This window comes from Rutidosis leptorrhynchoides, chromosome 7 (genome assembly GCF_046630445.1).
Source record: "Rutidosis leptorrhynchoides isolate AG116_Rl617_1_P2 chromosome 7, CSIRO_AGI_Rlap_v1, whole genome shotgun sequence".
Classification (NCBI taxonomy): domain Eukaryota; kingdom Viridiplantae; phylum Streptophyta; class Magnoliopsida; order Asterales; family Asteraceae; genus Rutidosis; species Rutidosis leptorrhynchoides.
This window is the reverse complement of record NC_092339.1, coordinates 23,027,834-23,042,641: the sequence shown is the minus strand read 5'-3', so window position 1 is coordinate 23,042,641 and position 14,808 is coordinate 23,027,834. Positions and strand designations below refer to the sequence as shown.

The following is a 14,808-nucleotide window of genomic DNA, read 5'->3' as shown; positions in this document are numbered from 1 at the left end:
AAGTTTGATTGCTTAACATGTTGGAAACATTTAATCATGTAAATATCAATCTCAATTAATATATATAAACATGGAAAAGTTTGGGTCACTACAATTGGAGCCTATCCTCTAACGGTATATTCACTACAAAAAAGTTATCTACATTAATTGATGAAAAATTACTAAGTGGTTATTCGCGTACAAATTCCGAGACTCTTAAAAATTATTTGGTACCAAACAAGCTAGAAATCTTCATATGGAGGGTTCTCAAAAAACGGCTTCCAGTCCGTATCGAGCTAGACAAGCGAGGTATTGACTTAGATTCCGTTAGATGCCCTATATGTGACGATGACGTGGAAACAATAGACCACCTCTTGTTCTTTTGTCGAGTTTCAATAGATGTGTGGGAAAAAGTGTATAAGTGGTATGACAAGGAATTGAATGGACGTGTGCATCTTTTATTTGGAGAAACCGTAACCCAAAAGTTTTCGCTAATTCATGTTGTAGTGTTTCGGTTATGTTGATGGAAATTTAGCTTAAGTCGTTCGAGTGGATATCAAATCGTATCAAGGACCGTAAATTGGATTGGCTCGTTTGGATTTCAGACACATGGTTGAGTCTTGCTAGAATACGAGTTTAAGATGGTTGCTTACTCAGCAGCTCTCCAACCCAAAGTTTCGGCTCACTTTCAACAGCTTGGTTAATGTTTTTAATTGTTCTTTTTATCTCCTGTTATGTTGCTGTATTCGTGAGTTGCTTGTTGTAGTTATCGTTTATATCGTTTGTTTGCAGTATGTTTGTTTGTAGCATAAGCTACTGCTGTAACTCTATTTCGTGTATTGGGTTTTGGGCCCCCAAGTTGTGCCCTTTCTCGTTATAATATATTTGTTTTTCGAAAAAAATATATATGAGAGAATTAGAAATGAGAGTATATAAAGTTTTTGTTAACAACACATTCCGCTTATATTTGGTTGGATAGGAAGGGAAACCTACGCGATTTTCTTAATATTATCGTTAGTCCTTCTATTATCTCATAATCAACATTATTTTTATTGTACGCAATACAAAATAATGAAAATAAATCAATTGAGTCATTTTTTTTTCATGTTCAATAATAACAATACGTATAAAACTAAGAATAAAATAATACTTAGATTAGATGTTATATATTAATAACATATTTTTTTTACAAATATATTTAGCTCAAATATTGCAAATGTCATACTTGCAAAAATGTTTATCTTGCCTATTTTTTTTTTTTTTTCTTTTCTTAATCTCATTTCAACTTGAGACTACATATATTCTTTTTTAAATTACATTTATCAATTTTTCTTTTCTCTCTTCTATCTTAATTATTTCAGTGCCTTCAAAGATCGTCACTGAACAAAAGGATAACACACACACATATATATTTGTAAATCGTACTTTACCGGTCACTGGATTATGACAATTTAAGGTGAGTGAAAACAATAAACATTGATATCACTATCCAATACGGCAACACTGACACACACAAATATATAATTCTGGCACTGGAACTGGCACGCCAACGGTTATTGATAGCCACACATATTATCTTGGAAGACTTTAGATCGACGCCATATATATTACCGGTTATTATTTAAGTTATGTGATCGGCAAAGGGGTAAATTCTCTTTCCACTGAAATTACATTATAACCCTCTTAAAAGCTATTTAAATTACAAATACGTCCATACAAAATGTGAATAGTAGAAACGATAAGAAGAGCATAAAACGGCATTAAAAGTGCAGACTGCATCTAAAATGCTGAAACGACTCACGGTTGGTGTTTTGGTATATATGGTAGTAATATTTAGTTAATTTTAGTTTTTGATTTTATTATCGTATGACTTCTATTTTGATTTTAATTGATTTTGATAATTGATAATTACATTACATTACACTACACTTACATACTAAACTCCATGAAGGGTTTGGTCGTTCTGGCCAAACCCACCCCAAATTTGGGGTCAAACTGACAACATGGGAGAAGGGAGGAGAAAAACCAGACACCCCCCAAACTTTGTTCACCTTTCAAATTCAGCCCTCATATTAGGGGTACAAAATGAAACTTATTAATTTAATTAAAAAACTTAATTAAACCCCATGAAGGGTTTGGTCGTTCTGGCCAAACCCACCCCAAATTTGGGGTCAAACCGACAACATGGGAGAAGTGAGGAGAAAAACCAGACACCCCCCAAACTTTGTTCACCTTTCAAATTCAGCCCTCATATTAGGGGTACAAAATGAAACTTATTAATTTAATTAAAAACCTTAATTAAACTGCACTCATATTTTCAATGGGACATATCTTTCCGCCCGTCTCGTGTTAAATTTTTTCAAACACACCATTCAACTCAAAAAAATCTTACGAACACAACGAGACTAACTATACGCAAAACGGACACTTCTAAAAAAACGTTAACTACCTCGGATATATTTAATACATACACACACCTAGGTACTAACTATTCTGTAAATACATAACGCTCCGTTAACTATGAATACGCAACTCAAAAGTCTCGCAGCATCGCGCGGTTCTGTTTTGCTAGTTTATTAAGGTAAACAAAGTCAGAGAATCGAGTCAAACGTATCCCTTCAAAAACATATATACCGCCATACTTTGCTACCTTTCTCTTTCTTCAAACTCACATCCCACGTGTCACTTCTTACCTCACGCCACGTTTCCTCTTTAAGTGACACCGTCTTCATCTTCATGATTATCATTATCCACCTTCGTAGCAATGCAATCAAAATACTTCATACCAATCTCAAGAAACGCAAAACCCATTTTGATAAATCAACACCCAACTCGTTTTCCCAATAAAGTTTCAATCTTTTTATCATATTATGAGGCTTTATGTGTATCTATTAGAGGGTAAAGATTGGCTTGTTCAAGAATCTTTTGTAAAGCTTAAAATTGGAAAATTCAAATCAAGAACAAGGGTTTTAAAGAACACAAAAAATCCAATTTGGAATGAAGAGTTTGCATTTAGAGTACGTTCATTAGATGATGATGATGAGCTTGTTGTGTCTGTATATCGTCATAGTGATGTACCTACAAGTTTGTTTACAAATGGATCTAAGCATTTGGTGGGCCGGGTTCGGATCCCTTTATGGTCTGTTGCTGCTGAAGAGAATCATCATTTGCCACCCACTTGGTTTTCTATTCATGATCATAAATCAACTGGGAAAGAATGTGGTAATTATTTCATGCCCTAATATATTCAAATGTAATCAACTTCCAATTTGAAGAGTCAAACTTTATACATATCAACTTAAGGTTGACGTATGTGATCTTAGGTTATATAATTTCAGAACTTTTATATGTTTTTGTCAGTACGATAAACTATTAAAGTTAAAACATCACCTACAAATACAATGAATGCAATTCTTATTGATCTGTTACATTGTATTTAAACCTCCTAATTTGAATAATTGAACCCTAAAAGGAATTGTTGAAACTTTCCTGTTTGGAGTAAGTAGTAGATTAGTACATGTGTTTTACTTATATCATACTCATATGCAAACATCTAGACATATAGTGTGACAAAGGATTGGATTACTATATCTTAGTTGGCTCTATTGTCAAATCTTTTATATATCTATTTATTGAGATTAAAACCAATACATGATTTGTTAAAAAAAAACAAGTCAAAGCTCATTTTTTTTAAAGTTTCAAACTTTTTATATCATAAGAACCCAAACCCAATGATATATTAGTTCTACAACCTCCTATTCACTTTACTCTTATATATTTATATATTATTAATTTAATGATTCTTATTAAATATTTTTGTGAGGGTGCAAACCAAAGTCCACATCGGTCATGGACAAAACAAATGTATGCATATAAGTCTAAGTGAAACTACCTCTACTACCAATTGGTTTTAGAAAAAAGAGTGACTCTTGAGCTTATATTGTAGGATTGGCTATACGATCGATCCTATAAGTGATATTAGGGTTCTTTTAAGGTGTTGCTTCAAGTGAGTAAATGACAACTTGAAAACAAATAATATAACATATTTGGTGATTTATACATTATCCTGTCTATGAACTTACAATATGTTAACAATCCACTTGAGAATCGATTTAGCATAAATTAATGCACACATAAACTTTTAAGAGTTCGTTTATGCATGTTTTTCTGTTTACTTGCAATTGTGTATGATTCAATCAAGGTGATTTATATATCACCTCCTCGTACTCGGCCAACCAATAGCGAGATTGTGTTTTGTTGTTGTTGATTAAGGTTAACGTTTGTGAAATATTGAAATCAATATTATGACGCTTATAGGCAATGGCGGAAGCAGATTTTTTTTCACCGTGTCGAATTTTTTTTAAAAGCGTAGCAACTTTTTTTGGTCAAAATATGGAGGTTATGGGTCAAAATATGGTGGTTTTTGGCAAAACCTGTAGGTTTTTGGCAAAATGTGTAGGTTTTTGGCAAAATTTGATGGTTTTGGAGCAAAATATGGAGGTTTTAGGGCAAAATATGGAGACTTTGGGGCAAAAAGAAAATCCCACCGGGGCAAAATCGAAAAATCCAAATTTTTTACACTAAAAGTTGCAAATCTACTGGGTTGGTGCCCCCTTATTTTCGCCCCTGCTGATAGGTTATAACTACATAATTATATTATATTAAATTACATATATTATCATTTGGAAGTGGCATGAGAACAGGTTTGGGATTATTTGGTAGCTTCGGATTGGTTAGTTTGCAATGGAAATACTATTTAATCCTATCCTCATTACTAACCTCGCTCTCAAGTCAATTAATCTTGTTATGAAGCATTCATACATTTTTGTATTCAAATTTAATTTATTTAATTATAGTCTTCATTTAATTGATGCAATGATCTCAGGTAAAATTCTTCTTGCTCTTTCACTTCATGGGAGAAACCAAGACATAACTATCGGTCAACATTTCATCTTACAACCGAGCATCACCAATGCCTGCGCTGACGAATGTGATGGCGAAGGAAGCCCGTCACACGATTTTAAAACCTCAAAATCACCACAAAAGATAATGAAAACCATTACTAGAAGGGTCGAGAAGCTTTTCAATAAGAAACACAACGACTCGTCCATTAAAGACGATTCATCCGACTTGCCCGCAACTTCATCGGACAACGGTGAATCAATTGAAGAACATGTTTCCACTACCACATTTGAAGACTCTATGGAAACCATGAAGTCAAACATTGACCAAAAGGAAATGCCCGAAAATTTACAAGGTGGCGTTCTTATCGATGAAACATACATAGCATCTCCGAAAGATCTGAACCAGTTCTTGTTTGGCCCCGAGTCACAATTTAAGAAAGATTTAGCAGAAATTCAAGGTACAACCGACGTTCATGAGAGCCCGTGGATATGGGAAACGGGTCAAAAATCGTCTTTGACCCGCACGGTTACTTATACAAAAGCTGCAACAAAGTTGGTCAAAGCTTCTAAAGTGACCGAAGAACAAACGTATATTAAAGCAAATGGGAATGAGTATGCAGTTTTTGTAAAAGTGAATACGCCCGATGTTCCATACGGGAGTACTTTTCAAGTTGAATTATTATATAAAATAATGTGCGGGCCCGAGATCGGTGAAGAGGAAACATCACGGGTCGTTATATCATGGGGTATAAATTTTCATCAAAGTACAATGATGAAGGGTATGATCGAAAGTGGAGCTAAGCAAGGATTGAAGGAGAGTTTTGACCAGTTTTCGGTATTACTTGGTCAAACATTTAATCAGTTTAATCTAGTAGATAAAAGTCAAACATTGGCAACATTGGAGAAAGAGCACCAATCAGATTGGGAATTAGCAATGGGGTATTTTTGTAACTTCACTGTGGTTTCCACCATTATGATGGTTCTTTACGTTGTTGTGCATATATTTCTATGTGGGCCGAGTATAATTCAAGGTTTAGAGTTTAAGGGCCTTGAATTGCCTGATAGTTTTGGTGAACTGATTACGTGTGGGATAATTTTCTTTAACTTGGAGCGAGTTTATATCATGGTTACACATTTCGTCCAAGCTACGCTGCATAGAGGTACTTTATATACGTTCAAGTTGTGTGTGTGCAAGTTGTGTGTGTGCGTATGCACACACTCTCTCACACACACACACACACACACAAACACACACTTACATGAATAAAATGGACGATGAAGACGTGTTAATTAATTGTTGGCAGGTAATGATCACGGTGTAAAAGCGCAAGGTGAAGGATGGGTGCTTACGGTAGCAATCATCGAGGGAACTAAGTTGGCTCCGTTGGATTCGTCTGGTTTTTCAGATCCGTACGTAGTCTTGACGTGCAACGGTAAGACGAGAACGAGCTCAGTCAAGCTTCAAACGCTTGATCCTCAATGGAATGGTGAGATTTTGTTACCAATTACCAATAAACGAGTCGATTTGGTTGTGTTTAATCTTTGAAAAACGGGTCGTTAGTCAAAAAGGTCAAGTTTTCAACAGGTCCAAATGGGTCAGGTTGGGTACAAATGGGTCGAAATGGGCCATGGGTCAAATGGGTCCAAATGGTTCATATACATTTACATTCGATTTTTTACATTTGTTATATTATTTTAGTTATTTTTATTTAAAAGGTAGAAGGTTTTTTCCTGTTCGGGCTACCCGGAAAGGCAAGTAATCCGACCCTATACTCTGATGTACGCAGCCCAGTAGGATTACTCCTCGGCTGGCTTCCGTGGCCACCACTAAATATTCGTCCTAGACAGGATTCGAACCCGAGACCTGTTGCAAGGAACTCAGGACCTCTGTTATTTTTATGTATATATATAATGTTTATTATATATTTAATATAATATAAATAATAAGTGATATAACCATGAATGCTTTCATAAATGTTGACAGATGAAACTTGCTATGCTAGACCCATTTGACCCATTCACAGGACCCGTTAGACCCATTGGACACGTTTCTTTATATTTTGTATAGAACCCAATATGTTGGAGGGAAACCCATTGGAACCTTTTTTAAGTTTTGATTTACATCGCCGGGCTTCCTCAAGACCTAGTTGACCCGAAAGCTTGACTCAACTGAACCAAATTTGTAAGTACGGGTCTCAATTGCCAGGTTTAGTTTATCTATGACGGGTCAACTAAAGTTGGCTAAAAGTGAACGGGTCAAAAGTTACCGAAATTCTATTTAAATGCACAGAACCTCGTAATTCGTTTGTCAGAAGTTTAAATTATGATCGAAAGCTGACCCAAAGTACAAGTGATGTTTTGACCCATTACCCAACCTCAAACCTTCCCACTTTAGCGCCTCAAGTATTAACTCTGTTTTCATTTTCATGATTCTTGATACTTGGATAACTAACATTTGGTAAAAAATTTGTAGAGATACTCGAGTTCGATGCTGTAGAAGAACCCCCATCATTGTTGGATGTCGAAGTTTTTAGCTTCGATGGTCCTTTTGGTCAAGCAGCTTCACTTGGGCACTCTGAAATCAGGTTTTTGAGACATACATCGGAAGAATTGGCTGACATGTGGGTCCCACTCGATGGAAAACTTGCGCAAACTTCTCAGGCGAAGCTGCATTTAAGAATTTTCTTGGATAATAATAATGGAGTTGAAACTATTAAAGATTACTTGACCAAAGTTGAGAAAGAAGCGGGGAAAAAGGTATGCCTTTATCTAGTGAGTTAGTCATGAATGTAAGTCTGATAAATGCCCAACTTAACTATTTCGACTCAACTACTTATGAACGTATTAATTCGGACTACGATTTATTTCGGTTCAAATTAAAATAATTAGTTGGATCAAATGCTGCAGTGTGTATATTCTTATTCCAATAACTAGATTAGTGTTGTATTTCTTGACCAATTAGTTATTATATCTTTTTGGGCTTGTATTATGGGTCGCCTTCCATTTTCATAGCACCAGATAATTATATCGATTTAGTAATAATTAATTTACAGCTCAATGCGAAGTCGCCACATAGGAACTCGACATTTCAGAAGCTTTTTAGTCTGCCACCTGAAGAATTTCTTGTCGGTGATTTCTCATGTTCACTCAAACGAAAATTGCCTCTGCAGGTACATTACCTAATTAAAAGATCCCGAAAGGATTTTTTTTTTTCGCTTTTTTATGGTTTCTAATAATCTCCGGTTTATTTATAGGGTCGTTTGTTTGTATCTTCAAGGATTGTTGGGTTTTATGCCAACTTGTTTGGACATAAAACAAAGTTCTCGTTTTTTTGGGAAGACGTTGAAGACATTCACGTACTTCCTCCGTCACTAGCATCTGTTGGCAGCCCGATACTCTTTATGGTTCTGCACACTGGTCGAGGTGTCGATGCGCAACATGGTGCAAAGTTTCAAGATGAAGAAGGCAGGCTACGTTTCTACTTCCATTCGTTCGTGTCATTCAATTCTGCAAGCCGGTAAGTATAAATTAAATCAGTCTTTAACTGTAGACGTGGCAAAACGGGTGGGTCGGCTAACAAGTCATGCGGGTTCAACATGTTATGGATCCTTTGACCTGTTCTGCAGGCCACGTTTCTACTTGTATTCGTTTGTGTCATTTAGTATTGCAAACCGGTGAATATAAGTGAAGACAATCTTCAACTGTAGACATGTCAAAACGGGTGAGTCGTCTAACAATAAATGGGTTCAACATGTTTGGATCCTTTGACATGTTCTTAATTGACTCATTTATACATAATTAAATATAAGTGAAGACAATCTGTAACTGTAGACATGTCAATATGGGTGGGTCGTCTCACAAGTAAGTGGGTTCAACATGTTTTGGATCCTTTGACCTTTTCAGCAAGCCACGTTTCTACTTCTATTCGTTCGTGTCATTTAGTATAGCAAACTGGTAAATATAAGTGAAGGCAAGCTTTAACTGTAGACATGTCAAAACGGGTGGGTCGGCTGACAAGTAAATGGGTTCAACATGTTTGGATCCTTTGACCTGTTCTTAATTGACTCATTTATATATAATAAATGGGTTGCTACGTAGACCTCTACCTAATTTTTGTTTTGAACAAAGCAGGACAATTATGGCCTTATGGAGAACACGAACATCAATCCCGGATCAGAAAGCCACTTCATTTGATGATCAACAGGAACAAGACAAAACCGTAACTTTTCAAGATCAAGAAGAACAAGATGAGAATTGTTCATGTGAAGATATTACATCTCATTTGGTCGTTGAAGATTCAAAAATGTCCAAGATCTATTCGACAGAACTCCCGTTAAATGTGAGTACTTGATATAATAACAATCACAAGAATTAGGGCTGGTAACATTTGACTTTGACTTTGACTTTGACTTATAGGTGGAGTCAATGATGGAGCTTTTTAACGGAGGAGAACTGGAGCACAATGTTATGGGAAGATTGTGTTGTTTGAATTTGAACACAACTAATTGGGAGCCACTACCCGATCATCCTGGTGTGTTTGAAAGACGTTTATGTTACAAGTTTAATAGAAGGGTGTCAAGTTTTGGAGGTGATGTCACGTGTACGCAGCAGAAGTCGCCTACTCATGATGGGAAAGGATGGATTGTAACCGAAGCGATGTCTCTACATGATGTGCCGTTTGGAGACCATTTCTATGTAAGTAACAACACGAGCCAAACTAATAGTTCTTTCTATAGGTGGCAAAATGGGCAGATTGCTTAATGGCAATACGGGTAGCTTTTTAGCATGGCTAGAAATTGGTATGTTGTATCGATGGAGTAGCTTTTTATAATGGTCTCACCTTTGATTGTAAATACAGGTTCAAGTTAAGCACGAGTTTGTGGACTGCAGACCGAGGTGGTGCACATGCGATGTCTTTCTTGGTGTTGCATGGCTCAAAAGTTGTGAATTTGAGCAACGAATAACTCGAAACATTCTCGTAAAGTTTGGCGATCTAGTACGAGAAAGGATTGAATTGGTTGAAAGAGAGATTTTTTTGCCAATTGATGACTACAGTTGATAGTGTTGTCGTTGATGATCAAGAATTGTATATTGTTGCGGTATACATCTTCTTTGTGTTGTGAATTACAAGGGTCATTGTGTTATTTCTTTAATAGTTAGGGGTTCAAAATTATAATTGTACAACTTTTGTAAAATTAAAACTGAACAATACTCTCCAACATCTTTCCCAATTAAGTAATAATATTGTTACAATACCATTGCAGTCATCGTTAAATCCGTTATTCATCGCCTTCTTTCCATCAACACAAATAACTCCAAAATTAAACCTAACATTCATCAATCTCTTCAATTAATTTATTAATCTGCTTCAATTCAATCTACATTTCATATCCGTATAATAGTTAATCAATAACAAACAACATTTCATACAAAAATGGATCCAAACCCTAAAAATTTCCCAATTCTGAATTACGTCATGACCAGGCTCCCAAGCATGAAACGTCCAAACGCGTCCGAATTCGACATTGAACAACCGCCGCCTATCTCCCCTCATTCACCTTCCAAACCGAATCCCGGACCTTATTTCGAACTCACAGAACAAATGCCTCATTTAACAGATCCTGATCTTTTAGCTTCCATGCGATCAGCCGTAGCTGATGTATCTCAAACACGATCGCTACTCAAAACGCTCGGTGAACGTCCCGATCACGAAGCTGTTGATTTAGCCAAAACACGACTTGCGGAGATCGATTCAATGTTATCGAATCAGCTTGATGAAATCGAGTTATCTGATAAGGTTGATCCAGAAAAGGAGAAGCGAAAGAAGGAGATCGAACGTGAGAAACAAATGCATAAGGCGTTGATCTCGTTGGATGAAATGCACAAATCGTATGATAAATTGTTGAATGATGCAGAAAAGAGACTTGAAAAGATATACGAATCGGCTAAGTTAGGAGGAAGGAAACCGGGCCCGATTGCTGAGGAAAGAATCTCGGGCCACAATTCGAGTGTTACAGATGAGGTTAAAGAGGAAGTTGTTGCGATATTAACAGATGCGTTATCGAATGGTGCTAAATCGATTGATTTATCGAAGAAACAATTACCTTTTGTACCTGAAGCGTTCGGAAAGATTAGTACATTGGTTAATCTTAATCTTTCCTCTAATCAGCTTGAGGTTTGTTTATAACTTGTCCATCTTTTAATTTATGAATATTTTGTTCCATTCATTTTTGGATACCTGAATTTTGGTTTTATGCCTCTAAAATAAGATGTTTTGAAAACAAAATAAAAAGATTAGTACTAGCTACCTGATTAGCAACATTTTTACCGTATAGGAACCTAATTGTCCTATGATAAATAAGCACACAATGTAATAAAACACTGTCATTTCAATTTTTATTTGTATAAGATATAAATATAAATATAAATATAAACATAAACGGGTAAACATATAAGGTTTTACATGTTAAAGACTTCAGACTACCGAGGTAAAACGAGTATTTTTACTCGGATATTGCTTATTTATTTAAGACATCTATTGTTGTGAACGCACGGTTCTAGTTATTGAGTCGACAGCAAGCGTCGATTTATTTGTGACTTTACTGACTCTTAGAGTCTACATTAAATTTCAGATAGGATTTAAAACCCATGAAAATTTGATTTTACCATTTTCATGGCGTCTCAATTTTATTTTATTTTTTAAAATTTTTGTCCCTAGTTATCGGCCGGAGGTCCTCTCGGAAGCAATCTCTCTATTCGTCGAATAGAGAGAAGGATGACTTTCTCTACTTTTGAGAGTGTTTTAACTCTGGGTGGAGAAATGACCTGTCTTTATTCTCGGATAGCGGAGGGATTGTCTACATCGCACCTCCCCATACACCACTTATGTGGTATTGGGTTTTTTGGTTGTTGTTGTATCGTTATAAACGAGGAAAACAAACCCGCGCTTTGCTGCGGGATGTTTTCGGTCGGTGGCTTTGATCGGTTAGCGGTAGGGATGGCAATGGATCGGATATGGATCGGGCGATGCCGTATCCATATTCATATCCATTTAGTTTTTGTTCATCCATATCCATATCCATATCCATTTAGTTTCAGGTCATCCGTTCATATCCATATTCAGTGGATTAAGCGGGTTAATGGATATCCGATGGATATAAAAAAAAGTTATGATAATATTTTCTAATATGCGATTAAAACAAAAACGTAGTATATCAAAAAAAAAAAAATGTAACATGACATAATCAAATTCTATCCATAAATATATGTAATCTTTTTCGAGGATATAACAAAATTTGTTAATTTTACTATAAAGCATAAATTATGAAAAATTAAATATGAAATTTTTAAGTTTATGTTGTTAGATATACATGTTTTAGTGTAATATATTATAGTTATTTCATTATAAAGTTGAAAGCAAAATTGTAAATCTATCGTTAAATGAGCTTGTAATAGTAAATATGTAAGCATATATCTATATTTATGTATTTGTATATGTATTTCGGGTGGTAATGGATATATCCATGGATGAAACTTTCCATCCATGTCCATATCCATATCTATATCCATTTAAGTTCATCCATATCCATCACGAAGCGGGTGAATATCCACTGGATCGGGTGACCATTGTTATCCCTAGTTAGCGGTAGGTCAATTTGACGTTTTAAAAAAATAACGGAAATGAAAAATGAAGTGGGAAAAAGGTTGTAAATAAAAGGGAAAGAAATTTTTAAAAAGAGGTCAAATTACCAAAATACTCCCAAAGTTGAGGGTATTTATAGGGCTGCCACTGTGAACATTGACAGCTCATGAGGATTAGTATTAGTATATAGTAGTAAAGTAATGTAAATGTAAATGTAAATTAATGTTGGTGGTCATCTATACCTATTAATTAGCCTTGATGAATTGGAACTGCAGGTTCTTCCAGATTCTGTAGCTGGACTTGAAAATCTTGAAGAGCTTAATCTTTCAGCCAATGTTTTGGTTGAACTACCAGATTCCATTGGCTGTTTGCACAAACTGAAGATTCTAGATGTTTCTAGCAACAAACTTGAATCCTTGCCTGACACCATTGCTCAATGCAGGTACATCTGTTACATTCTTATATAACAGAAACATTCAGATGTGGAAACTGGATTTGGGACAAAACATGAATTGACCCATTTGGTAGGAGCAAATGTGACCCAAACTGACCCATTTCCATATAAATGTGTCAATCTTGTTACCTATATAAATGTAGTGAATTAGTGATGATTTTTTTTGTTTTAGGTCATTGGTGGAACTTGATGCGAGTTTTAATAAGCTAACGTATCTTCCCACCAAAATCGGTTATGAACTAGTGAAATTAAAGAAACTTTCGATCCCTTTGAACAAGGTGCGCAACTTCCCGACCTCTATTGGTGAAATGAAGTCTCTTAAGTTCTTAGACGCACACTTCAATGAGCTACGCGGTCTGCCAAATTCTATCGGAAAATTAACAAACCTCGAGGTACTTAATTTAGGCAGTAATTTCAGTGATCTCAAAGAGCTCCCAGACACACTTGGCGATATGACCAACCTTAGAGAACTTGACGTGAGCAACAATCAGATTCAAGAGCTTCCGTTGACTTTCGGTCGACTTGAAAAGTTGACTAAGCTCAACATTGACCAAAACCCGTTGGTGGTCCCACCGAAACACGTGGTGGAAGAAGGGATTGGGGCGGTGAAAGTTTACATGGCTCAGAGGTGGTTCGATATGTTAGTCGAGGAAGAGGAGAAAAATAGACGTAAACAAGAAGCGTTGGCTCATGCTAGTTGGTTGGCCCGTAGCACGTCGTGGTTAGCCGGTGCGGTTGTTGGTGCTGCTGGGACTGTTTCTCTGTTTATGGGAGGAGAGAGCGATGACCCATATCTTGAGGAGGAACGATGAATTTTGAGGAGGCGAGAATGGGTAGTACATTGGGTTGAGTAGACGAGTCGGGTCAAAATTGGTTCAGATCAAAAAGGGTCAAAAAGTATGGGTCTAGATGGGTTGGGTTAACTTTTGAACATTATTAATAAATACTAAGTTTGTTAAAATTAAATATAAAACTTATATCGTTAACAATGTGTCCTTTTGGTAGGCAAAGAATAAATTGCAAATAATGTGTCCTTTTGATAGGACTGAGCTGATTTTTTTTTCAATTTATTTTGAAAAAACTAAGCTGAATGAATGGTCATCTTGTGGCCCCATTTATTACCTTGTTTAGTAAGAGTTGAATAACCATTAGCTTGTGTGTAATTTGCTATACTTAACTCTATTATGTTGTTTTTTTTTTGGTTCTATATTTTTTGTGGATATGTTTTATTAAGGATAACTTTTGGTTTTGTGTTGATATGTTTCTCGTACTTGAATTGTTACAAAATTATTTATAACAAGCTTTTATTTAAATATACCATGCTGATGCTACTATTATCTAATACGGTAATTCATTGCAACTAAAGAAAGAATACTGAAGGGTCAATATAAGTATGTAACCCATCCCAACCCAATTTGACCCCTTAGACCACCAATACCCTTAACTGTGGAGTCGGTGTATTTTTTAGTGAAAAAGTGAATATTTGACCGTGACATTACAAAAAAGTTAAATAATGGTAAGTGTTAAATTTGAGTGAGTGAAAAGGTTTTATATGAGTTGGTAAAATATGATTGGAAGTTTCCTAACTAACATCAATCCAGTTCCCTGACTAGCGCCCCGCGAGCGTCACATGCCGTGTTAAAGGCGTAAGCGGGCATCAAAAATGCCAAATCATCGTCAAACGCCCCAGGTGACACTACATTATTTCTGGTCTTAGTATCATTGTCTAGTCTGCACATTTTGTTATTAATAAATTGCAAGTCTTATAACATGATTTTTCATCTTTAGTCCATATGTAGCGACCCGTCAAAATCGCTATTGACGCGGCA

The 14,808-nt window shown here is 35.9% G+C and overlaps 2 protein-coding genes across 2 annotated transcripts; both read left to right on the top strand.

Annotated features, from left to right (window-relative positions):
• Positions 1 to 2,849: 2,849 nt before the first annotated feature.
• On the top strand, positions 2,850 to 9,956 carry LOC139858787 (C2 and GRAM domain-containing protein At5g50170). The gene is made up of 9 exons (XM_071847625.1): positions 2,850 to 3,201; positions 4,865 to 6,043; positions 6,188 to 6,370; positions 7,357 to 7,640; positions 7,937 to 8,053; positions 8,138 to 8,400; positions 9,015 to 9,222; positions 9,300 to 9,578; positions 9,742 to 9,956. The coding sequence occupies exons 1-9, from the start codon at positions 2,850 to 2,852 to the stop codon at positions 9,940 to 9,942; spliced, it is 3,066 nt and encodes a 1,021-aa protein (XP_071703726.1). The 3' UTR covers positions 9,943 to 9,956.
• A 286-nt stretch (positions 9,957 to 10,242) lies between these two features.
• LOC139858334 (plant intracellular Ras-group-related LRR protein 9-like) lies at positions 10,243 to 14,054 on the top strand. Its single transcript, XM_071847190.1, has 3 exons — positions 10,243 to 11,058; positions 12,801 to 12,967; positions 13,152 to 14,054. The coding sequence occupies exons 1-3, from the start codon at positions 10,318 to 10,320 to the stop codon at positions 13,789 to 13,791; spliced, it is 1,548 nt and encodes a 515-aa protein (XP_071703291.1). The 5' UTR covers positions 10,243 to 10,317; the 3' UTR covers positions 13,792 to 14,054.
• The last annotated feature ends 754 nt before the right edge of the window (positions 14,055 to 14,808 follow it).